At 39.4% G+C, this 27,402-nt stretch overlaps 1 protein-coding gene across 2 annotated transcripts in view; it reads right to left on the reverse strand.

Annotated features, from left to right (window-relative positions):
* LOC147372845 (antigen WC1.1-like) overlaps positions 1–27,402 on the reverse strand; it is a 51,736-nt gene that overhangs the window by 15,686 nt on the left and 8,648 nt on the right. For both annotated transcript variants that reach the window (XM_086402099.1, XM_086402098.1), the window contains exons 3-10: positions 22,246–22,554; positions 21,835–22,152; positions 17,674–17,766; positions 17,282–17,596; positions 15,852–16,166; positions 10,600–10,914; positions 6,509–6,817; positions 6,107–6,415 (exon numbers count right to left, since the gene is read on the reverse strand). In XM_086402099.1, coding sequence (XP_086258225.1) covers positions 6,107–6,415; positions 6,509–6,817; positions 10,600–10,914; positions 15,852–16,166; positions 17,282–17,596; positions 17,674–17,766; positions 21,835–22,152; positions 22,246–22,554 — 2,283 coding nt within the window. The remainder of the gene's footprint in view (positions 1–6,106; positions 6,416–6,508; positions 6,818–10,599; positions 10,915–15,851; positions 16,167–17,281; positions 17,597–17,673; positions 17,767–21,834; positions 22,153–22,245; positions 22,555–27,402) is intronic.

Consider the following 27,402-nt stretch of genomic DNA (forward strand, 5'->3'; position numbering starts at 1 on the left):
CACTGTTTCCACATCTATTTCCCATGAAGTGATGGGACCAGATGCCATGATCTTCGTTTTCTGAATGTTGAGCTTAATCTACCCCTAAATAGAAGAAGCAAAAAAAAGCCTTTCTGAAGGAGTTGTACAATTATTTATCTACAATGTTTGTGATTTAAAAATACTTATATAAAAGAGATCTCATGGAAAACCAGAGCAAAAACAAACATTAAAAAATTTCCCAGGGTATTTGGCTCTTAAAGTTACCTGACAAAGAATTTATTTTATTTCATTTATTAACTTTTGAGTATAATTGCTTTACAATGCTGTGGTAGCTTCTGCTGTACAGCAAATTTAGTAAGTTACACATATACATGTGGGCTTCCCAGGTGACTCAGTGGTGAAGAACCTGCCTGCCAAACAGGAGACTGGGGTTCCATTCCCGGGTTGGGAAGAGCCTTTGGAGAAAAAAATGTAATCCACTCCAGTACTCTTGCCTGAGAAATCCTATGGACAAAGGAGCATGGCAGTCCATGAGGTCACAAAAGAGTCAGACACAACTCAGTGACTAAACAACAACTCTATCTATCTATTTATCTACCTATCTATTTATATCTATCTATCTATGTATCTATCTATCTATATATATATATATATATATCCCCTCTTTCTTGGATTTACTTCCTATTTAGGTCACCACAGAACACTGAGTAGAGTTCCCTGTGCTATAAAAAAGTTATTATTTATCTATGTATATGTGCATGCATGCTAAGACACTTCAGTAGTGTCTGACTCTGGATTGTAGCCCATCAGGCTCCATGTCTATGGGATTCTCCAAGCAATATCTATTTTGTACTTAGTATCAATAGTGTAGGGCTTCTGAGTCTGGTGGCTCAGACAGTAAAGAATCCGCCTGCAATGCGGGAGACCTGGCTTTGATCCTTGGGTTGGAATGTCCCCTGCAGGAGGGCATGGCAACCCACAGTAGTTGTACCAATTTACATACTCATAGGTAGGAGGACTCCCTTTTCTGCACATCCTCTCCAGCATTTATTTGTGGGTTTTTTTAATATTAGACATTCTAACTGGTGTAAAGTGTTACCTGCCTGTAGTTTTGACTTGCATCTCTCTAATAGTTAGTGATGTTGTATTTGTTAGCCATCTGTATGTCTGGAAAAAATGTCTATTTAGGTCTTTTCCCCATCTTTTCATTGGATTGTTTGGTTTGTTGATATTGAGTTGTTTGTGTATTTTGAAGATTAATCCCTTGTTAATTACTTCATTTGCAAATATTTTCTCCCATTCTGAGAGTTGTCTTTTTGTTCTGTTTATGGTTTCCTTTGCTATGCAAAACCTTTTAAGTTTAATCGGGTCCTATTTCTTTATTTTTGCTTTTATTTTCTTTACTCCAGAAGGTTGGTCAAAAAAGATCTTGTTGCAATTTATGTCAAAGAATCTTCTGCCTATGTTTTCCTCTAAGAGTTTTATAGTCTGACAGAGAATTTAAATAGCCATGATTAAAGTCCTCAAAGAATTAATTAACAAGATGTGTGTCTTGGCAGAGAAATGATAACAAAAACAAATGAAACTTCTACAGCTGAAAAAGTTAACAGCTGAAATTAAGAACTAGAGAATGAATCTATCAGCACATTAGATTAATATAAAGTAGAAATAATAAAATGGAAGATGAGAGGATAAATATTCCTCTATATAGAAAAGCTGTTTACATGGTAAGTGCCTGGTTAACAATACTGTATAACAAAGTTTCCCCCCAAACTTAGTAGTTGAAGGAATTTAGTTTTTAATTTTGCTTATGATTTCTCGGGTCAGTAATTCGGGAAAGATTCAACTTGGCAGTTCTATCTTTGGGGTTTCTCATGTGGTTGCATTTAGATGTCATCTGGGACTGACATCTCTAAAGGTCTGACTGAACTGTGGTTATGTAAGGAAATTCCCAGAAGTACTTTTGTTGTTGTTAGGAGGGAAGGATAAAGGAGCATCATGTCTGAACCTAATCCAGAAAGATTTTACATACTCAGGGAAAAACAGGGCAGGAGGGGAACAAATAAGGAGAGAAAGGGAAAGCAAGAGCAAGAGAGAGAGAGAGAAAAGAAAGAAAGAAGGATTAAAGCAAAATGCTAATCTAACATTTGGGAAATCCAGGTAAAGTTCATAGACAATTCATTCCTAGAAAACCTTCACTAAAGGAAATACTAATAACATCAAACCCATAAAGTGCCTAGGAGAAAACCTAGTTAAAGATGTGCAAAACATCTGAGAGAAATTCAAGACCTAACTGAATGAAAGGATATATTTTGTCAGTGAATTGGGAAACTCAGTGTTGTCAAAGTCAGTCATTCTCAAATTTACATACAGATTAAATCTAACCTCAATCAAATTCCCTTGTGCTTTTGTTTGTCTGAAACATGACAAGCTGATTCAAAATGTATGTTGCTGTTGTTCAGTCACTTAGTCGTGTCTGACTCTTTGTGACCCCAAGGACTGCAGCACACCAGGCTTCCCTGTCCATCACCAACTCCTGGAGCTTGCTCAAACTCATGTCTTTTGAGTCAGTGATGCCATCCATCCATCTCATCCTCTGTCATCCCCTTCTCCTCCTGCCTTCAGTCTTTCCTAGTATCAGGGTCTTTTCTAGTGAGTCAGCTCTTTGCATCAGGTGGCCAAAGTATTGGAGCTTCAGCTCGAAAATGTGTACAAAATACAAAAACCAAGACTGACCAAAGCAGTTGGCAAGAAAAGCAACAACATAACTTCTTTAAATTAAAGTTACCCAGACTTACTATGTGTGCTTAGTCAATCAGTCATGTTCAACTCTTTGTGACCCAATAGACTATAGACCACCAGGCTCCTCTGTCCACGGGGATTCTCCAGGCAAGAATACTGGAGTGGGTTGTCATGCCCTTCTCCAGGAGATCTTCCCAACCCAGGGATCAAGCCCAGGTCTCCCGCCTTGCAGGAAGATTCTTTACTCTCTGAGACACCAGGGAAGGTTCAAGACTTACTATAAAATTACAATAATTAAGAAAATGTGGAGCTTGGACGCGTTTGCAGTCCGTATGCCTGCGCGAGCTGCGGGAAGCTAACTGAAACCTGCGGTGGTGCTATAGCCGCGCCGCGGGACTCGGTGCGGCCGACGGATAAAATTTAAAAAAAAAGAAAAAGAAAATGTGGTACAGGTGCAAGGAGAGACAAAGGATACAGTGGAACAGAATAGAGAGTATAAAAACTGTATTCAGACATATGTGCCCTTTCGCTTATCACAAAGGTGGCACTGCAGTGGGGAATAGTCTTTTCAGAAAAAGATTTTGAGTCAACTGGATACCCATATGAAAACAGGATATTTGACCCTTATCCTACACAGATGTCAATCCTAGAAGCAATGTACAATTATATGCAAAAAAAAAAAAGTAATTACACTTCTGTGAGATACTCTCAGAAAACATTTTTGTAATTTTGGAGTAGACAAAGTTCATTTAAAAAGAATATAAGGAGTTCTAGGGACTGGATCAATGGACTAGCTCAAAACTGAGACAGAAGTACGTCAAGGCTGTATATTGTCACTCTGCTTATTTAATTTATATGCAGAGTACATCATGCAAAATGCTGGGCTGGATGAAGCACAAACTGGAGTCAAGATTTCTGGGAGAAATATCAATAACCTCAGATACGCAGATGACACCACCTTTATGGCAGAAAGTGAGCAGAAATTAAAAAGCCTCTTTTTTAATTTATTTTTTAATTTTTTTATTATTGTTATTTTTTTTTTTACTTTACAATATTGTATTGATTTTGCCATACATCATGAAACTGAAAGAGGAGAGTGAAAATGTTGGTTTAAAACTCAACATTCAAAAAACTAATATCATGACATCTGGTCCCATCATTTTATGGCAAAAAGATGGGGAAACAGGGACAGACTTTATTTTCTTGGGCTCCAAAATCACTGCAGATTATGTCTACAGCCATGAAATTAAAAGATGCTTGCTGCTTGGAAGAAAAGCTATGACCAACCTAGTCAACATATTAAAAAGCAGAGACATTACTGACAAAGGCCCATCTAGTCAAAGCTATGATTTTTCCAGTAATCATGTATGGATGTGAGAGTTGGACCATAAAGAAAGCTGAATGCTGAATAATTGATGCTTTTGAACTGTGGTGTTGGAGAAGACTCTTGACAGTCCCTTGGATGGCAAGGAGGTCCAATCAGTCTATCCTAAAGGAAATCAGTCCTGAATATTCATTGGAAAAACTGATGCTGAAGCTGAAGCTCCAATACTTTGGCCACATGATGGGAAGAACTGACTCATTGGAAAAGACCCTGAAGCTGAGAAAGATTGAAGGCAGGAGGAGAAGGGGACGACAGAGAATCAGATGACTGGATGGTTTCACCGACTCAATGGATATGAGCTTGAGCAAGCTCCAGGAGATGGTGAAGGACAGAAAAGCTTGGCATGCTGTAGTCCATGGGGTTGCAGAGTCAGACATGACAGTGATTGAACCGAACTGACTGACTGAAAAGGCACTGCATGTACAGAAAAAAAAGTTGATAAGTCAAACCAAAGATGAGTAACTTGGCTCATTGAAGTACAGCATACCATTAAGAAAATAAAAATATAAGACCAAGAATTAAACACACAAAAGTCATAATAAATACTTTTACCAAAAGTCATCATTATGGTAATTTGCACCATTGTATTTGTAATAGTCAAGAACTGGAAATAAACTCAAATCTCTGCCATTAGTTGAATGGTTCAATGCATGGTCATGTGATCTTTCAAAGGAATACTCTATAATAATAAAAGTGAATGAAATGTTGCCATAAACAGCATTATGAGTGAATCTCAAACACAGTTTGGAGTCAAAGAAATTAGACACAAAAGAAAACATACTGTATGATTTTACATAAAGTTCAAAAACTGAGAAAATATTCTATGGCAGTACAAGTCTTAGGTAAGCAGCCTTCCCTGGAGTGGAGGACACAGCTATTGGGAGGCGATAGTGATTCTGTGGTGCTGTGAATGTTCTCTTTGTAGATCTGGGTCGGAGAACATGATCTAGGTATACACTTATTGTTTGTACTTTGTTCTCTATTTTTATCCTTAAATAATAATGTTTCATAAAAAATATTCGTCTAGGCGTCTCTTTCCCTGACATAGCACTTCTTAGCATTTCTTAGCACCTCTTTCCCCTGAAAAAAATGAGTGAACAATGAGAATGCTATGGAGCAGGACCTTACAGAGCCTTCTCAGGACAGACCACCCTCATGTCCTCCACCTGCCTCTGTTTGTAAAAAAACCTAGCTAAAGAGTAAATTTGATCACAGAAATGAAAAAAAATCAGAAACAAAGGAAAACAGTCAAATAGTACAAAATAATAATAGTTTAACCCTAAACAAAGTCAAGGACCTTTAGTTCCTTCTCAGGGGCTATAGATAACATTCTAAGCCATATCTTTTGAGCTATTTTGCAGATACTGAAATCCCAAACAGGTGGTAGCAATAAATAACTGGCTCCCCACTAGTCTGATGACCAGACTAGTGGGGAGCCAGTTCCTTCTCCAGGGGATCTTTCCAACCCAGGGATCAAACCCTAGACTCTTGCATTGCAAGCAGGTTCTTTACCATCTGAGCCAACAGGGAAGTTCATAATCTTCATCTTACACAATTCCAAGATCAGCCTCAAGGAAATGGGAATAAACCAACACTAGAACTGATGATTAACTGTAATTCAAACAATAAAGGTGACACTGACCAGACCTATTTCAAGATGATTGTCAGAGCTAGCTGTGCTACTCTGCAGGTAACCTGTCCCCTGCTTCCACCTGTGCACTCCTGATTAGCAAGGAGGAGCTGGTTCTTTGGTACACTAGTCCTCTGTCTCCCCAGAACTGCTGGTTTCCTCAATAAAGCTGTCTTTAATTTTGCCCCACACTTGTCTCTCACTGTTGGATTCTTGAGTAGTGAGCAGCTGAAACTCGAGTTCAGTAACAAGATTAAACATTTCACTACAGAATATCTTTCTTTTTAAGCCTGTTTTCCCTTACTCTCTGCTCTGGGGAAATTTCACTCCAGGAGCATCCTAAGTATAGCAGACCTTCCCTCTCTTACCTGAGCACATCACAGAGGCCGTGTTGCCATGGGAACAGTCAGGAACACCCAGGGTAGTCACAGGGCATTTCCACAGGAAGGACTCAGTCCCTGAGCAGTGAAATCGGGCTTTCCAGAGTTGATCACTTCCTTCTGCTCTGTTTGGGGTGGAGATGGCGACTCCACAGCCGAGCTGACGACAGACAACATTGGCATTGGCCAGACTCCAGTGGGAGGCACAGAGCGCTCTCCATTGTCCAAAAATGTTCATCTCCACCTGCCCCTCACACTGAGAGGAGCCATTTGTCATGAGCCGGACATCTGTGTACACTGATAGAAACAGACAGGATTTCAGAAAAATCGTATTTCTTTTTTAGCTTGAAGTGAGGGTACACAGAGGCTAAATCCTGACGTGCATCTCACCTGAACAGACAACCTGAACAGCTCCACTGTGGTGACAAGTGCCCCCTGGACAGGGCACTCTGGGGCAGACCCGGAGCTCAGGCTCCTCTCCCTCACACCTGAACTCTTCAGCCCAGACCCGGGCATTGGACTCTCTGAAGGGCACATGTCCCAGGACAGACACAGCCTTGCCACACCCCAGCTCTGCACAGATGACCTGGGCAGTGGGGAGTGTGAAGTTTCCATCAGACACTGGGATCCAGGCTTCTCCAGAATGCACTTCTACTCGCCCTGAGCAGGGTCCATCCCCTCCAGCCAGACGCAAAAATCCTAAGAGAAACAAAGAACAAACCCAGTGACTGTTCATGAAACTGCCTTGACAATTGGAAACAACACCTCACAGGCAATGGTGGGAAAACATTTTCCAGCAGTGGTATAAAAGGGGATAAGAAGAGAAAATTTGACTGTTATTGTCAAATTGCATTTCCATGAGCGAGTTTCTGAAGAGATAACCAGAAGGATTGCAGGGTCAGTTCGGAATGGCTGAATCCCGAGAATATATAGTGGTTAGGAATGTTAATTCTTATCTGGGGGCCTAGAAACTACAAAGGCCCAAAGAAACCGCACAGCGGTAGACATTCAAACTTGAGTGCATAGCTGAACTAACTGAGAGTGAAAGAAGATCATGGGATTCGAGAGGTCAGAGGCCTAAGAGTCAGAGAAGTTTAGAATGTCATCCTGAAATTTCTGGGGCTAGAATTTTGGGCACGTTTCTCTGAGCCAATATTCAAGTCACTGGGGATGGGAACATCATGTGGGCTGGATCTGAGTGCAGGCATTAGGTCACAATTAGGTAACCTAATTGTGAAAGAAGTTGTTCACAGATAAGTTTGGAAATGATGAAAGCTCAGAGAGTCATAGGAGAGGAAGGGAATGATGCTAGCCATCTTTCTTAAAAACCTAGGATTTATGAACACACCTGAGAGAAAGTGAAGTCTCAGTGGGATTATGCAAGACAACTGAGTTAGTTGATTACTTCATCCTAGACATGAATTCTTAGCAAATGTGAAGGAGTGATGAGAGTTTAATGTATTCTAACCCTATCTATATGCCTACTGCATATTCCTTTCCTATTTGGATTTCTGAGATAAGAAGCCAGCAAGCTACGAAAAAGGAGAGTGAGAGGAAGATAGCAGAGAGCAAGCAAGCCATATATATTTTAGAGATTTCTAAATTGCAAAAGCCTCAGTAGTGACGAAACATAGATTTGGAAACCAAATACTTGTTCAACAAGATTTTAACACCTTTTATCACCTGGGCTGCTCCCATTTGCCACCTAACACTCCTACCCTTTCCCAATTCCCCCAATGCAGAAAAGAAGAAATGATCTTAAGAGCTACAAATAGATGGAAAGGATACTCCAAAAGGGAAGAACTTTTGTAGGGAGTGAGGTGGGGTGAGTGGTAGGTTAAATGGGGAGTGGATGGAGTATGAGAGAGAGACCAAAGAAAAGACTCATGATCATGATTTCATGCTTCAGGGACCATATTTGGACAGAGAAAAGGTAATCCAATGGGGAAAAAAAAAACCTGAAAATCATAAAGAACAATTTTTAAAATAATTTGCCTGGTTTCTGAGTGTGCTCATGGTTATGTAGGTAATGGTGGAATTTGTCCTGGTAAAGGACTCTGATTGCATAAGTATGTGAACTTTGAAGTCTCAAAAAGAATGATGTAACAGAATAAAAATCTACTATAGAGAGCAGGAGAGGACAGAAAAGACACCACAGAAATTAAAGAATTGAAGGATTAGCTTGACCACTGATATAAGAATGAATGATGAGGGAGAGGATGATCTGCTTGCCTTTTATTATTTATCCACTTCCATCTCCCCAGAGAGGCCCAGGTTAGGACCCCTAGCCTCCTCTGGCTGGGAGTTTGGTCACAGGCTACACATTCTAATTAAAGCATTTTTATTTAACTGGTTGTTTTTGTTGCTCAGTCACTCAGTCGTGTCTGACTCTTTGTGACCCCATGGACAGCAGCACTCCAGGCTTCCCTGTCTTCACTATCTCCCTGAGTTTACTCAAACTCATGTCCATTGAGTCAGTGATGCCATCCAACCATCTAATCCTCTGTTGTCCCCTTCTTCTCCGGTCTTCAATCTTTCCCAGCCTCAGGGTCTTTTCCAATGAGTCATTTCTTCTTATCATGTGGCCAAAGTATTGGAGCTTTAGCTTCAGCATACATCCTTCCAATGAGTTATTCAGGGTTGATTTCCTTTAGGATTGACTGATTTGATCTCCTTGCTATCCAAGGGACTCTCCAGAGTCTTCTCCAGCACCACAGTTCAAAAACATCAATTCTTCAGCGCTCAGCCTTCTTTATGATCCAACTCTCACGTCCATACATAACTACCGGAAAAATAAACATAGCTTTGACTATATGGACATTTGTCACAAAGTAATGTCTCTGCTTTTTAATATGCTGTGCAGGTTTGTCATAGCTTTTCTTCCAAGGAGCAAGCGTCTTTTAATTTCATGGCTGCAGTCACAGTCTGCAGTGATTCTGGAGCCCAAGAAAATAAGTCTATTGCTGTTTCCATTTTTTCCTCATCTCTTAGCCATGAAGTGATGGGACTGGATGCCATGATATTAGTTTTTTGAATGTGGAATTTCAAGCCAGCTTTTTCACTCTTCTCTTCCACTTTCATCAAGAGGCTCTCCTCTATTCCTCTTTACTTTCTGCTATTAGGGTGGTGTCATCTGCATATATGAGGTTATTGATATTGTTATATTAATTCTATGAGATCAAAAATTTAGAAAGAACAAGAAAAAAGTATTTCTTGTATTCTGTTTTGTATACCCTGATACATGTGAAATATTCAAATATATGCTGAATACTCAATAAAGTCTTATACATACCAGGACAGAGACTTCTGAGATATAGTATATCTTTTTCATTTTCTATTGATTTTAAAATTTACATGGAAGAATAAGTGTGTGATAATTCCAAGAAAATTATTAAATAGAAGGCCGATGGGAGTAAAGATATTAAATATAGTAAAGACATATCCTTGTCTGGCCTCTTGCTGTGTACACATCCTGTGTCCTTAGACATGTGTAGCATCCTTCACACCATACCTGGCCCCTCAGTGCTGCTCAGAGAACCTCACAGTTACCTTCATCAACTCCCATTGCCATTCACCTTCCTCCCAGCTACTATAAAACCTTTTCCACCTTCTTCAAAACTTAAATTTGTCCACTTACTCCAAATAAGCCCCCAAATGCAATTCTCTTATATTATTGAAGCCATCAGATATAAACTTTATATTCTCTTAACATAAAACACAGAAATTCAAGTTTTATTACCTCCACCTTTGACTTGTCAGTGCATGGCTAAGTGTTCCTCCAAAGTTTGCATTTATACAAATGTTTTAAAGGAAAAATTGGAGAGAGAGACTTTTCTAGTAACAATGGAAGAATATATGAGTCAGAGCATTTCATCAACAATTCTCTACCATCAAAGAACTATAAACATTTATGTCTAAATTTGCAAAGGAAACTTGAAATCTGGCACAAATCCATAAGAATCTCTGATCTGTTAAATGATAACCCTTGTAGGGATACCCTCTATACATGTAAATTATATCCTCCTATAGTAGGAGTAGCCTCCACTCATACTAACCTAGTGCAAAATAATGTCTCACACTGTTTGTATAGAAACAACTCTACCCAGGAAAGTACATCCTCATTTTTTGTCCCTCCCTCTCATAGCCTTCCTGTGCAAAGGGAGTGTGTATGTGGCTGTTAGCAAATGTTTCACTTTTACAAAAGTGAATTATGAAAAAAATTATGAGGATTTATTTTAACTGGGAGAATAAATAAAGCTATTTTAGTGTCAGGTAAGACCACTGGAGAAGAAAAGAATAGCAGAGACTTGTAAGAGGAAAGTATATGAAGCTCATTGCTCACAGCTACAGGGCACTCACGGAGGATGGGTAGTTGTCTCAGCCCTCTCTAGCCCACCCGTCCCCTATTGTCCCTCTGATCAGACACCAGCTTTCATGGAACTTTCCATTCTCTCAGCTGGTGGGCAATGAACTGACCATACCTGAGCAGATGACTCCTGCATCCCAGCTATGATCGCAGTAGTGCTTCCCCCAGTCCCGGGAAGGGCACCTCCACACGTGGGACTCCTTTCCCGTGCACCTCACGTTGTCCAGCCAAATGGGCCCTGATCCCGCCCCAAAGGAAGAAGAGAGAGTGGCATCGAGGGCTTTTCCACAGCCCAGCTGTCTGCACACCACGCGGGCATCGTCCAGGTCCCAGCTGTAATCACAGATGGTGCCCCAGGAGCCCTGGTTAAGGATCTCCACTCTCCCGGCGCAGTGACTGCCCCCGTCCACCAGGCGGAGCTGTCTGCTGTCTGAGGAGAGAGAAATGGGACATGGGTCGTTGACCTGGAGAATGAATAGGGTCTTCTGTCCTGTGGGACCCTCACCTGAGCAGTAGGAGGCGCTCTCCTCTGACCCTGGTGGTTCTGATATAGTCTTTGCACTCCTGCAGAAGGCAGTGGCAACCCACTCCAGTACTCTTGCCTGGACAACCCCATGGACAGAGGAGCCTGGTAGGCTGCAGTCCATGGGGTCGCTAAGAGTCGGACACCACTGAAGCAACTTGGCAGCAGCAACAGCAGCATTGCACTGGGGCAGCAGCTGGGTCTGGTTTCTTATAGCAGTGGCAAGAGAATTAATAAGGTTGAAAAGTAGGAGGAAAGGTTTAAAAAAAAAAAAAGTAGGTAAAGAAAGGTTAAATAATGTCTATCAGTGCTGCACTTTAAGTAAACAATGAAGTAGAGAATTAAACCTAAAATTTTCCACTTCCAGGGAGAATGGAGTTCACAGCAGGCCAATGTGTCTTGCTGGGTCTTTCTGGATACAACTTTAAAAGCTGGAAACTATTTTTTAAGAAACAGTAAATGTATTCGACATTTGTTAATACAACATGGACTAAATATGCTAAAATTCTAAAGAGTGGAGATTATTTCAATATTAGTCCAGGATCTATAGCTTCTTTTTCTCTGTGGGAATTTGCCAATTCATTGCATAATTTAATGATTCAGAATCTGGGCTTGGACAAGCAGAGGACTACTGTTGTGACAGGAAGCCAGCATAATTTGGGGGTTACCTGATGCTGGAGAGACAAAATTAGAGTCTTGAGAGCCTCTCTCACACAGCAGGTTTTCCCCTCAAATATTTGCCCAGTATATAAGCTGTGAAGGGCAGAAAGCTAGAGATCTATATAAAAAGACTTGGAAAGCAGAGTCTTTTTCATTATTTTGGGTACCTAGCTACCAAAGAATATAGGCTCTGAACTGAAATCTCTGAAGGCCTATGTCACAGGGACAGAGAAATCAGAGGTGGACTGAGTGCTACCAAAACTGCAACCCATACTGTTATAGCTCAGTTTTAGGTTATATTTAGATGTTTGAGTGAACACACCCCCTCCCCCTACCTGCCTAGGAAAACGAAGGGTGAATCCTTTCAGGTGTTAGAAAATGTATCAGGAGTATCTTACTTTTTCATATATAATTTATAGCATTCAATAAAAAATGACATGACATTTGACAAGCTAGGATAACATGACAAATGACCAAAGTGAAAAAAGATAAGAGAATGCAGAGACACCTATGATAGAAATGGTGGATTTAGCAGATAAGGATTTTAACTACAATCAATGTATTTACGGGAAAAGAGAGAAGGAGAGAATAAACAGGTAAAAAGATGAAAAAATAACAAATAATCATAAATAAATAAAAATATCTAAGGAACTATTGCCAACCTAAAATAAAATATCTAGGTTTAAAAAGTGAATGAATAAGTTAAAAGAATTTTATATAGAACTTAGAATACAGTGATTTAGAGGAGTCCTAAAGATGAGACATGAGAAAGAGAAGAAAGAGGCGGAGGAGAGGGAGATGAGATACAGAGACAGAGAGAAAGAACTGCAGAAGTAATATCTGATGATATAACAATAGAGAACTTTAAAAAAAAATAAATGAAGGCATATGAAAGCCCCCACTCTTAGTAAAGCTGCTGAAAATAAAATGGAAAAAGGAAAATCTGGAATAATAACAGATTTATTTAATACAAAAGGAGGAAAAATAAGGAGACAAAAAGGAACATAAAGCAGGTGGATCAATTAAAAACAAATGGCAGATACCAACACATCAATATCAGTAATTGCATTTACAGTAAATGGATTAAGATAAAACAAAATTGACACAAATGTTACTTGCAAAATGCCCACCTTAATTATGAAAGCAAAGAATGGTTGAAAGTAAAATGATGGGAAAATGTACTAACTGTAACAAAACTGGAGTAGCTATATCAATGTCCCAGAAAGTAGACTTTAAGCCAAGACACACGAATTGAATTAAAGAGGGAATTTTCATGATTATAATGAGATGCACCTTTAATAAAGATATTTTAGACAACAAAATTCAAGAATGGTAACAGAACATAACTTTGAAACATACTTGACAGAGTGAAAAGAAGAAATAGACAAAATCACAATAAAAATGGGGATTATTACCATATCTTTTTCAATAGCATGCACACCAAACATACAAAAAACAAAGAATACAGTAGATGTACAACAACGTAATCAGCACATTTAACTAAGTAACACGGAGAGCAACACACCCAACAATGCAAGAATTCACATTACTGTAAATGCACTGGGAACTTTTATCAAAACGACCATGTAATAGGACAAAATCTTTCACTCTTTGAATTCATACAGAGTATTTACTCTGACCACAGTGGAATAAAATTAAGAACTAATTAAGAACTAATAAGAAAATATTTATATATTTCTATTTGGGGAAATTCAGCAAGATCCTTCCAAAAGCCACATGAGTCTGGGAATAAATTTAAAACTTACAAAATATTGTGAAATAATGATAATAAACACAAAATAATGGTATGATAAATTCTTCTAATGAAACTCAAGTAGTGCCTAAGGGAAATTTATACCCTAGATTTAGAGAAGAGGAAAGACTGAAAGTGAAAAAAAGTAAGCTTCCAATTAAGAAACTAGATGAGAAAGTCAACAATGTAGAATGTTGGGGTTAATTTTAAAAGGATCAAAAATTAATGGAAAAGAAGGTAAGCATAAGGTAGAAAATATAGAAGAAAACCCTTTAAACGTGGCTCATTGAAAATTGATGAACACTGAGCAATACTAATGCAGAGCAGAGAGAAAATGAAGTTGACAATACCAAGAATGAAAAGGGACATCAGTATAAATCATACAGATATTTTGGTCATAGTTTTTGTGCTGGTGTTTGTTTGTGTTTTGGCTGTGCTGTTGCTCATGGGATCATAGTTTCCAGGTCAGGGATTGAACCTGGACCCATGACAGTGAAAGCCCAGAGATTTAACCCCTGGATTACATAGCTTTATTAGTACAATTTATACATTTAATGTGGATAAGTACACATAAAGTGTCAATTTCTCCACAGCCTTGCCAACACTAAGTGTCTTAAAAAAAAAAAAAAAACAGTCATTCTGACATGTGTGAGATGATATCTCTTTGTGGTTTTAATTTACATTTCCCTGATGATTGACAATGTCACCCTAACCTATTGCCATTTGTATGTCTTCTTTAGAGAAATGTCTATTCAAGCCCTTGGCCAATTTTTTAATTGAGTTATTAGGTTTTAAGTTTGTTGGGGTTTTTTTCTCTTAAGTTATAGGAGTTCCTTATTATTTTTGGAAATTAATACTTTATATAATTTGCGCTAGCTTGCTTTTTTACTCTGTTGATCTTTCATTTGGTTTGCAGAAGCTTTTTAGTTTGCTATTATTTGTTAGTCTATTTTTGCTTTGTTGCCTGTACTTTTGATATCATATCCATGAACTCATGAGACAATGTGCTTTTATTTTGTGATGGAGCTAAGATATCACATATCTAAAATGTAATTCCTATCTAGTGATGATGTTTCACCATCACACATAGTAAAATAAATTCAGATAAATACATAAATTTTAAATTAGGTTTTGAATATTCTTTAGTGGAACTATTAAGTTGTTTGCAGAAAATAAAACTTGATTCAATGTTATTTTGAGATGAAGAATGGCGTTTGAAACATTGCACTAAAGGCAGAAGTCAAAAAAAGTAAAACATTACAGATTTGATCACATAACCCACCCATACACATACACAATCTTAAAAATATATGTAAAATATGGGGAAAATCTTACCAAAATATTTAAGAAAAACAGTAAGTGATGTTTGTTTATAAAGAGTTCTTATGAATAAATAAGAAATTTTAAAACATTCTGGAGAAAAAATATTGTCATGAAAGATATCTTAAGACAGTAATATAGGAAAGAAGAAAATATTTTTGTATATAGTGTTTGTGAAAGTCACTTAGTCATGTCCAACTCTTTGCGACCCCATGGGGTATACAGTCCATGGAATTCTCCAGGCGAGAATACTGGAGTGGGTAGCCATTCCCTTCTCCAGGGGGTCTTCCCAACCCAGGGATCAAACCCAGGTCTCCCACATTGCAGGCAGATTCTTTACCAGCTGAGTCACAAGGAAAGCCCAAGAATACTGTAGTGACTAGCCTATCCTTCTCCAGTGGATTTTCCAGACTTAGGAATCAAACCAGGGTCTCCTGCATGGCAGGCAGATTCTTTACCAGTTGACCTACCAGGGAAGCCCTTATGTGGATAAAAAACCATGATGCTATGAAGAAAACAATACTCTCTTTTAAAATTAAGTATTTATTTGGTTGTGCCGGGTCTTAGTTGCAGCATGCAAATTCTTACTTGTGGGATCATAAGAGAAAAAAATTGTAACTGCATGTGGTGATGGATATTACTGTATGTGTGGTGATTTACTGATATGTACAAATACATAAACACTATGTTTTACACTTAGAACTAATATAATGTTATGAGAATTACGTCTCAATTAAAAATTTTAACAAACAAGGTTGGAATGTGTGGATTAAATTAGTTTCATTCTTACCTCATTTAAGCTTCTCTGGTGGCTCAGACAGTAAAGAATCTGACTGCAGTGTAGGAGACCCGATTTTCATACCTGGGTCAGTATGATCCCCCGGAGAAAGGAATGGTAACCCATTCCAGCATTCTTGCCTGGAGAATCCCATGGACAGAGGAGCCTGGCGGGCTACAGTCCACATGGTCGCAAAGAGCACAACTGAGCAACTAACATTTTAACTTTATATCATTTTGTGGACCCAAATTAAACTCATCACATAGATTTTAAAATATCAAATCTCACTGCATCCTACAGGGTTGGGACAGACACACAGAAATAGTAAGTCACCTGCACACGAGATATAGGCTTCCTCCTTTGGAGAGCATGAAGTGTAATTCCAAGGGTCAGAAGGACACTGCCAGAGAGAGGTGTCAGTTTTCTGACAGCGGATTCCATCCACCCATCGGGGTCTAGAACCTTCCCTGAGACCAACAGAAGAGTTGAGACTTCCACTATCTCCACAGCCAAGCTGTCTGCAGATCACGGACACAGTGATGTCTTCCATGGGGCTGCGGCAGACACTACCCCAGGTCCCGTTGTAGAAAACTTCCAGCCACCCAGCACACTGCTGGTCCTCATTCACCATCCTGAGGGCCAGGAACTCTAGGTTGAAAGGGAAGGAGACAGGATAAAGTGAAAATTTTGCTGGATGTTCTAGGTTTTCCTTTCTTCTAGAAATGGTAAACATTCATCTCTGATCTTGTTCAAGAGATACCCACTAGATGACAAGACTGACGTCGCCTCCCTTTTAACTGCCTTTGTCCATTTGTGTCTCTCTGTCTATTTCTACCACAATGGTGTAGTGGATATGAACTGAGAGGAAGACCAAACTTCATGGATGCTAGTCACAGAGGGGCAGCTGAATCCTGCTTCCTGACAAAATCTTTAAAGAATATGTCAAAGGGATGTGACGTGGATATTAGGGAGATAGGGATAATAATTAATCCCAAAATGTAAATGTCCACATCCCAATCTTTACAATCTGTGAATATGTTACCATACCTGACAAGAGGAATTTACAGATGTGATTAAGGTAAGGACCTTGGGATGGTGAGATGATGTATTAACGATATGAGCCCAGTCTGATCACATCCTTAGATCCACTATCCTTTAACGTGGAATACTTTTCTTAGCTCTGGCTAGAAAGAGAGATGTGATTCTGGATGATGGTTGAAGGCCTGCAGCATTGCTGGTCTGATAATGGATGAAGGGTGCTGTGAAGGAAGGAATGTAGGTGGTTTCAAGAAGTTTGAAAAGGCAAGAAACAGATTCTCCCCTAGAGCCGCAAAAGTGATGTGGCCCTGCTGAAGCCTTGATCCCAGCCCAGTGAGATCCCTGCTGGACATCTAAGCTACAGAGGAGTAAGGAAATAAATATATGCTGTTTTAAACCAGTAATTGGTAAATTGTTAGGGAAGCAAACAGAAACTAGTACCATGGGTTTAATTTTTTTGTATGTAACTGGAGAGAGAGCCCTGCTTTCAAGAAAACCTGTAAGAAACGGCTCTGCCAGGAAACACTGCTGAGAAGAAAGGACCAGAACTTCAGCTGCTGCAGAAGGAAGTGAAAGCACCTCGTCTTCACGTCTTCTGCAAAGACAGGCTTCATGGAAGGAAGCCTCCTTTTCTGGTCCTTTCAGCATCTCTCCCTCAGCGCTCAGACCCCCGTCCTCCAGGGCCCAACCCCTCCTCCAGCCTGTGGACAGTGTGCAGCACAGACCTGAGCAGATGACCCCCGCGTCCTGCTTGTGTCTGCAGTCGTGCCGCCCCCAGCCCCGGGAAGGGCACCTCCACACATGGGACTCCTTTCCTGTGCAGTTCAGGTCGTCCAGCCAGATGGGCCCTGATCCTGCCCCGAAGTGAGCAGACCCCGTGGCATTAAGGGCTTCTCCACAGCACAGCTGCCTGCAAACCACGTGGGCATCGTCCAGGTCCCAGCCGTCATCACAGATGGTGCCCCAGGAGCCCTGGTCAAAGATCTCCACTCTCCCGGCGCAGGGACTGGCTCCACCCACCACGCGGAGCTGTCTGCTGTCTGAGGAGAGAGAAATGGAACAATGGGGCGGTGACCCCAAGGGTTGAGAAGGGTCTTCTGTCTTGTGGGACCCTTACCTGAGCAGTAGGGGGCGCTCTCCACTGAGGCTGCAGAGCCTGCTGGTTCTGCCATAGAGTCGTTGCACTGGGGCAGCACTTGGGTCTGGTTTCCTGAAGAAACAACAATGATCAGAAGTCTGGAAGGGTTGAAGAACAGGAAACTGAATTAAGGAAAATAATGACCACTGATGGAGCCTAAGATGAAGGCTGTGACCCAACAGTAAAGTTATTATACTCTTAGTGTTCACCTTCTCCCTGGAGAGTTCTGCTTCTGACCACAATTTCTGTTTTAACCCAAGTCTTGCTGTAAGAATGAGTTAAGTAAATTGTATCCCTAAATTTATCCCTGTGCTGTGCTTAGTTGCTCAGTCATGTCCAACTCTTTGTAACCCCTTGGACTGTAGCCCACCAGATTTTTCAGGCAAGAATATTGGAGTGAGTTGCCAAGCTCTCATCCAGGGGATCTTCCCCACCTAGGGATCAAACACAGGCCTCCCACACTGCAGGCGGATTTTTTACCATCTGAGCCACCAGGGAAGCCCAAATCTATCCCTAAGTAAAAGCAAAACAAAATTCCTTCTGAAGGATATCTACAAGTTCTTTAATGTGTATCTTTAAAACAAACACTTATATAAAATAGATTTCATGAAAAATGGAAAGGGAAAAGGAGACATTAGAAAGAATTTCCCAGGGTTTTCAGCTGCTAGAGTTACCTGATGAGAATATATATAGCCACGGTTAAAGTGCTTATGAAATTGACAAAATGTGTGTCTTTGCAGAGAAATGATAACCAAAACCAAATACTTGTGGAGCTGAAAAACTTGTTAGCTGCAATTAAGAACTAAAGAATAAGTGTAGCCTCACATTAGCTCAACATAAACTAGAAACATCAAAATGCAAAATCAGAGGATATTCTTCAATTAATTCAGGTCATGTAGCAAGAGTTCTGGTCGTATTGTTGTATGGCAGTTTTTCCAAAAAACTTGGTTCACTTCAGTTCAGTCCCTCAGTCATGTCCAACTCTTTGTGACCCAATTAACTGCAGCTTGCCAGGCTTCCCTGTTCATCACCAACTTCTGGAGCTTGCTCAAACTCATGTCCATCAAGTCGGTGATGCCATCCAACCATCTCATCCTCTGTCATCCCCTTTTCCTCCTGCCCTCAATCTTTCCCAGCATCAGGGTCTTTTCCAATGAGTCAGCTCTTCTCATCAGGTGGCCAAAGTATTGAAGATTCAGCTTCAGTATCAGTCCTTCCAATGAATATTCAGGACTAATTTCCATTAGGATCCACTGGTTTGATCTCCTTGTAGTCCAGGGGACTCTCAAGAGTCTTCTCCAACACCACAGTTCAAAAGCATCAATTCTTTGGTGCTCAACTTTCTTTATGGTCCAACTCTCACATCCATACATAACTACTGCAAAAATCTCAGATTTGACTAGATGGACCTTTGTCAGCAAAGTAATGTGTCTGCTTTTTAATATGCTGTCTTGGTTGGACATAGCTTTTCTTCCAAGGAGCAAGCATGATTTAATTTCATGGCTGCAGTAACCATCTGCAGTGATTTTGGAGCTCAAGAAAATAGTCTGTCACTGTTTCCATTGTTTCCCCATCTATTTGCCATGAAATGATAGGACCAGATACCATGATCTTTGTTTTTTGAATGTTGAGTTTTAAGCCAGCGTTTTCACTCTCCTCATTCACTTTCATCAAGAGGCTCTTCAGTTCCTGTTCGCTTTCTGCCATAAAGGTGGTGTCATCAGCATATCTGAGATTATTGATATTTCTCCTGACAATCTTGATTTCAGCTTGTGTTTCATCCAGTCCAGCATTTCACTTGATGTACTCTGAGTACAAGTTCAATAAGCAGGGTGACTATATACAGTCTTGACGTACTCCTTTCCCAATTTGGAAACAGTCTGTTGTTCCATGTCCAATTCTAACTGTTGCTTCTTGACCTGCACACAGATTTATCAGGAGGCAGATAGGTGGTCTAGTATTTCCATTTCTTTAAGAATTTTCCACACATTGTTGTGGTCCACAAAGTCAAAGGCTTTGTCATAGTCAATAAAGCAGAAGTAGAGGTTTTTCTGGAACTCTTTTGCTTTTTCTGTGATCCAGTGGATGTTGGCAATTTGATCAATATGAAAAGGTAAAACTTAGTAGCTGAAGAAAAAAATATGTACTTAGTTTTGCTTATGACTTTGGGTCATTAATCAGAAAAAAACTCAGTTCAGCAGTCTTTCAGTGGGGTCTTTCAGTGCTGCAATTAGATGTCACCTGGAGCTGAAGTCATTTAAAGACTTGCCTGCACTCTGGTTCTGTAAGGAAATTCCAAGAAAAGTTCTAAGGATAAAGGAACATCATGTCTTCAGCTGAATTCAGAAAGAATTTACATAGTCAGGAAGAAATGGGGCAGAAGGGGAACAGAGAAGGAAGGACACACACAGATTAAAGCAAAATATTGATATTAACATTTAGAAACCCACATAAAGTTCATAAAGGAATTTTTATATTGTTTTCCCAACATTTTTATGTCTCAACATACATCAAAATTGAAAGAATTAAAAGATGAAAACAAGTCAAAGAGAATTCATTGCCAGGACACTTTCACAAAAATACTCATAACATCAAAAATAAAATACCTAGGAGAAATCCTAGTAGAAGATGGGCAAAACCTCTGAAATTCAGGATCTAACCAAATGGAGGGATGTATTATGTCAATGATTTGGAAAACTCAACATTGTCAATGTCAATCATCCTCAAATGTCTATGTCTACTCTCAAATTTTTAAATCTAATCTCAATGATACCCTTAAGCTTTTCTTTTGGTTAAAATGACAAGCTGATTTCTAAATTCATACAAAATACAAGCAACCAAGAATGAACAGCACAGTTGATAAGAAAAGCAACGATATTAGAGGAGTTAATATAAAGTAACTCTTGTAAATTAAACTTATTCAGACTAACTACAAAGTTTGAAATTCAGGGAGATAGTGAAGCACAGGGAAGCCTGGTGTGCTGTAGTCCATGGGGTCACAAAGAGTCAGACATGACTTAGCGATTGAACAACAACAACTCCGAAGTTATGATAATTAAGAAAATGCAGTATTGGTGCAAGGATAGACAAATGATAACATGGAACAGAATAGAGAGTCTCAGATAAGACAGACATAATTGCCCTTCTGCTTATGACAAAGGCAGCACTGCAGTGGGGAAGAGTCTTTTCAGAAAAAGATTCTGAGTCAACTGGATGTCTATATGAAACCTGATCCTTATCTTACACAGATATCAATCCCAGAAGGAATGCACAATAATATGCAAGAGAAATATAGTAAAATTTCCATAAGATACTCTTAGAGAATGTTTTTAAGATCTTCGAGTAGGAAAAAAAATTTTTTAAGTATATAAGAAGCATTAAATGTACAGAAAAATGTTGGTAAGTTATATTTACATAAGATTAAGAAATGAGTTCATCAAAGGACACCATTTGATTAAGAAAATACAAATAAAAGACCAAGGGTTAAACATGGAAAATAAGTAACACATATTTTCATCCAAAGACATTGTCATGGTAAGTTATAATATCATATTTTTAATAGTCAAGAACTGGAAATAACTCAGATTTATACTGTCAGTAGAATGGATCAGTACATGGCCATGTGATCATTCAAAGCATACTCTACACTAATAAAAAAAAATAAAGTGCTACAATATACAACATCATGTGTGAATCCCAAACATAATTTTGAGTCTATGAAATTAGATACAAAAGATGAAACATATGGCATCCTTTTATAGAAAGTTCAAACATTGATAAAACTCTCTACATTAGTAGAAGTTCGGTAAGCACTTTTCCCTGTCGAGGAGAGGGGACGACAGTGACTGTGGTGCTGGGGACATTGTCTCTGTTGCTCTGGGTTGAGGTTCATACTGAGGTCTATACTTACTGCTCCTACATTGTTTTCTATGATTTTATGTAAGCAACAATGTTGCTTAAAAATATATTATTCCCCTTCACACTTCTTGCCCTGGCCTGAAAAATGAATGAACAATTAGAAGGTCCATATTTCACCACAAAATCTCTGACTTTGAAGCCCGTTTAACCTCACTCTCTACTCTTGGAGACATTTCACTCCAGGAGCATCCTGTGTACCAATAGCCCTTCCCTCTCTCTTACCTGAGCAGATCACAGAGGCTGTGTTGCCATGGGAACAGTCAGGACCACCCAGAGCAGTCACAGGACAACTCCACAGGAAGGACTCAGCCCCAGAGCAGTGAAATCGGGCTGTTAGGATCTGATCACCTCCTTCCACCAAGTGTGGTCCTCCGGGGGGGGAGATGGCAACTCCACAGCCAAGTTGACGACAGACAACATTGGCATTGGCCAGACTCCAGTGGGAGGCACAGAGCGCTCTCCATCGTCCAGAAATCTTCACTTCCACCTGCCCCTCACACTGAGAGGAGCCGTTTGTCATGAGCCGGACTTCTGAGTATGCTGGTAGGAGAAGACAGAGTTTCAGCAAAATCACATGACTTTCTCACCTGAGCAGGGTGTTCACAGAGGTGAAAGGCCTGACCTGCATCTCACCTGAACGGACAACCTGAGCAGATCCACTGTGGTGACACGTGCCCCCTGGACAGGGCACTCTAGGGCAGACCCAGAGCTCAGGCTCCTCCCCCTCACACCTGAACTCTTCAGCCCAGACCCGGGCACTGGACTCTCTGAAGAGCTCATGTCCCAGGACAGACACAGCCTTGCCACACCCCAGCTCTGCACAGATGACCTGGGCAGTGGGGAGTGTGAAGTTCCCATCAGACACTGGGATCCAGGCTTCTCCAGAATACACTTCTACTCGCCCTGAGCAGGGTGCATCCCCTCCAGCCAGACGCACAAATCCTAAGAGGAAACAACAACAAGACCAGTGAGTGTTCATGGTACTGGCTTGGCAACTGGAAACCGCACAATACAGGCAGTGGAGTGAAAGTTTTTCTTTTTAGGAGTGGAGCATGTAGAGAGTCTTTGACAGTTAGCGTCATAATTGAATTTTCATGAGCAGGTTTCTAAAGAGAAATCCAGGAGGATTACAAGGTCAGTTTGGAATGGTTGAATCCCAAGAACATACATTTTGAGACTGGTTAAAAAGGTGAATTCCTTGGTCTAGGAGCCTGGAAACTACAGAGCCCAATTCAGATCATTGGAATGGCTGAATACTGGAAACATATCTTTTAGCATTGGTTGGAGAAGTGAATTTCTCATTTTGCAGCCTAGGACATATATACAGGTCCAAAGACACTGTATAATATTCAGGCACTTAAACTTGAACATAGAGATATGCAGACCAGAAGCCACCCAGAGGGACGTGGGCTATGAGATTAGAGACTTAGCATCCAGACAAGCTTAGAAGCTTTCATGGGACTTGTGGGCTTAACATTCTGACCAGTTTTCTCTCCCAGAAGCTAGTCCTCAAGTGACTTAGGTTAAAGAAAGTCCTGAGGCTGGATCGATGAGGGCATGCCAACCTGTAGATGGGTGACAGCTCCAGAGAAGAAATATGGACACTATCACTAATTCACGTTTATGGCATCACATCTTGTCTTTCTGATACTTTTTGATGCCAAAAAATTCCATGAATTCCTTCAGTGACCTCAGTGGGAAGGAAAATGAGTTAAGAAAACTCAGAGAGTCATAGAGAGAGAGTCCCAGCCATCTCTCTTGAAATCCTAGGATTTGTCAAAGAATCTGGGGGAGAGTGTGCTCTCAGTGGGAGTTTACCAGATAGCTGAGTTTCCACATTATCTCCTATTAAAGGTTTTTCTTCTCAAACAGGACTCATAGAAAATGCTAAGGGCTGATAATAATTGATTTTAATACTATCATTGTACTAACTCTAACCACAGAAAAACATGCATTCTTCTCAAGTACACATGGAATAGTCTCCAAGCTAGGTTACAAATAAGCCTTAACACATGCAAAAATATTAAAATAATTCCAAGTATCTTACATGACCATAATGGAATGGAGCTAAAATTCAATAATGATCACAAAACAGGAATTCATGAATCTATAAAAATTAAACCACACACTCATATTTTAACATTGTTTTCCTATTTCTATAAAGAATGCTATTTAGATAGGAATTGCATTAAATCTATAGATCACTTTGAGAAGCACAGGCATTTTAACAATACTAATTCTTTCAGGCCAGAAACACAGAATGACTTTCCATTGATGATATTATCTTTAATTTCTTTCATGAATGTTTTACAATTCTAAAAGACGATGGCATGTTGCCAAAGAGAAGGAGGAAGAAGAAGGAGGAGGAGGAGGAAATGAGCAAACAAGCCATCATTTGGAGAGTTCCAAGTTGAAAAAGCCTCAATATGGATAAATATGCAAATATTTGTGGCAAACACTTGTTGAATAGGTTGTTAGCATACTACATCACCCTCTGCTCCTCCCATCTACCACCTAAACTGCTATCCCCTCTCATTTTTCCCACTTCAGACAAGCAAACACCATTTTAAAAGATACAGATGGATGGAAAAGAAAATCAGAAAGGGTAGCTACTCCTGAAGAAGTAGGATGTAGCTGGGGCATATGGCAGGCAAGGTGAGATCAAGGAAGTTTTGAAACTACAGGAGGAAAACCAAAATAAAAGTTCATCATTTGGTCATCAAAGGAACACATTTTGAACTGAATGAAGATAATCCAATGAAAAAAAACTTTATTTAATTCACCAAGTACAATTCCCTGATTTCTGCGTGTGTTTTGATTATTTACTTCTGAAGTTCTTCCTGGTAAAGGACTGCTTAGTGATGCCCAACATCCAACCAAAAAATTATTAGAATTTCCAAAAGAGAGAAATGTAACCCATAACACATTTTTTTAAAAAAACAATCATTTAAAGCAGGTTCAGAAATTACAGAAATGATTGAATTGGCTGAAGAGCACCTTAAACCCCTAATATCAACATGCTTAATGAAGCATAAAAATAAACAGGGAGAAAAACTAGGAAAAATAAACAAATGAGACTTCTGAAACTGAAAAATATAGTATTGGAATGAACATTTGGATTAATTACACAAGAGACTAGACATTGCAGAATAAAAGAACTGGGAAGTAAAACACAGCAGTAGAGACTATCTAAATTGAACCAAAGAGAGTAAAAAGGCAGAAAAATATGAATGGAAACTCAATGACATGTAGGATAATATAAAAATATATAAAATACGTGTATTTGGAGATTCAGAATAAGGGATGTGCAGAAAAATATTAAGAAAAGATAAATGACATTTTCCCAAAGTTATTGAAAACTATAAACCCACTTATCCAAAAAGCTAAACAAACCCCAAACAAGATAATGAAACCATTCTCAGAAAACTTGACAATGTAATTACTGATACTCATTGGTAAACAAACAAACAAAAATATGTTAAGAGCAGCCAGGGAAGTCTGACACATTATATACAGGGAACAAAAGGATAAATATTACTTACTGACTTTTTGTTGGAGGCAATGAAAGTCAGGTGACAATGTAAAAACATATGTAAAGTATTGGGGTTGGGCATTTGTTAACCTAGAATGGAATCACCCAAGAAAATACTTTTCAAGACTGAATGAAAATTAAAATGATTTCAGGTAAATGAGAGATGATAGAATTGGAGGCCACCAGACACACACTATACAAAACTGCCTCAGAAAGTTCTTCAAGCTAAAGGGAGATGACAGCAGATGAAAACATGGATCCTCTCAAAGCTATAGAGACTGTGCTAAATGTTGATCCTCTATTAGAAGATTTAAGGCAAAAATATTAGCAACAAACTATAAGATTCATAACAAATTTATAAATAGAATGTATGAAAACGACAGCACCAATGACAGGAACAGGAAAGTGGAAGACAAGTATAGTGACTGACATTGCATGTTGTGACATAATATCATTTCAAGGTAAAATGTAACTGAAGATTAATAATTCAACATTGGGCTTTCCCGGTGGTTCAGTGGTGAAGACTCCTCCTGACAATGCAGGAGACGTGGGTTCAATCCGTGGTCTAGGAAAATCCCACATACCACGGAGCCACTAAGCCTGTGCACCACAACTAGTGAGCCTGTACTCTAGAGCCCAGGGGCCACGACTACTGAAGCTTGTGCACCATAGAGCCTGTGCACTACAGCAAGAGAGGCCACTGCAATGAGAAACTCATGCCTGCAACTAGAGAGCAGCCTCTGATCTCCACAACTAGAGAAAAGCCCATGCAGCAAGGAAGACCCAGCCAGCAAAAAATAAAAATTACTTAAAAATTTTTTAATTAAACATTATAATCACTTAAAAATCTAATACAATTAATAAATCAATACAGTATTTAAATTAAAATGATAAAATATACTCGAAGATTAAAATAAGAACAAAGATATAACATATAGCAGCTGCTGCTGCTACTGCCGCTAAGTCACTTCAGTTGTGTCCGACTCTGTGTGACTCCATAGATGGCAGCCCACCAGGCTCCCTGGTCCCTGGAATTCTCAAGGCAAGAACACTGGAGTGGGTTGCCATTTCCTTCTCCAATGTACAAAAGTGAAAAGTGAAAGTGAATTTGCTCAGTCGTGTCCGACTCTTAGGGACCCCATGGACTGCAGCCTACCAGGCTCCTCCGTCCATGGGACTTTCCAGGCAAGAGTACTGGAGTGGGTTGCCATTGCCTTCTCCAACAAATAGCAGGCAAGTACACTTAAACCCAATTATATCAATAATAATATTAACTGTAAATAATTTAAGTACTCCAAATAAAAAACAAGATAATCAGACCAGATAAAATAAGACAAAACAATATACTGTCTACAAACTTATATGTGTTTAAATATAAACATAGAAACATATTAAAGAGGTAAAAATTACATACCATGCAAACACAATTCAGAGAAAACTCTATATAATATCTAAATTAATATCATACAAAGTCAGACTATAAGACAAAGAATTCATTCAGAGAAAAGAAACATTTTATGATAATAAAATACAAAAGAAATTATATAGTATTGAAACTGGTGGGTTAAAAATAAAGTGATGCTTAGAAGACAATTTAGAACCTTGATGCTTCCTTGATGATTACATTAGAATAAAAATAGAAACAGAAGAAAATGATCCAAGACTCCACCTTAAGAATCTACAAAAGCAACCACAATCATGACAGAAAAGGAGGAATGAAAACTGAGCATAGAAATCAATTAAGAAGAAAGCAAATACACAATCAAGAAAATCAATACAGTCCATTAGTGATTCTTTTAAAAATAACATTAACATCGATAATCTTCTAGCAAACCAATTAAGAAAAAAGAGGAACACATTAACAGCACCAGTAACAAAAGGAGGAATATCATTGTAGACCTTCCCAACATGTAAAGATATGAGATATGAACCAGTGTTACTAATTTGAAGATTTTTTGTAAAATGGGCCAAGTCCTTAAAAACACATTGCTTGTGAAACACAACTCACCAAAATCTGATACAGAAAAAAAGAGAAAAATATGAGTAAACTTATTTGTTAAATAAACAGAATCCATATTATAAAAATTTTCCACTAAGAAAACTGCCAGCTACAAATGCTGGCACTTCCACGGAGCTCGGAAATGACTCCCACAACAGGATAAAGGAAGAGACGGAGGGAAGGAATGAGGGCAGGAAGGAAGTGTAACACAGAGGCTGTGGTGAATGTAGGAGTTGACCTGCATCTTTCCAACCCTCCC

Source organism: Bos grunniens, chromosome 5 (genome assembly GCF_055505025.1).
Source record: "Bos grunniens cultivar Pamir isolate PY7600 chromosome 5, Bosgru_T2T1.0, whole genome shotgun sequence".
In the NCBI taxonomy this organism is placed as follows: Eukaryota; Metazoa; Chordata; class Mammalia; order Artiodactyla; family Bovidae; genus Bos; species Bos grunniens.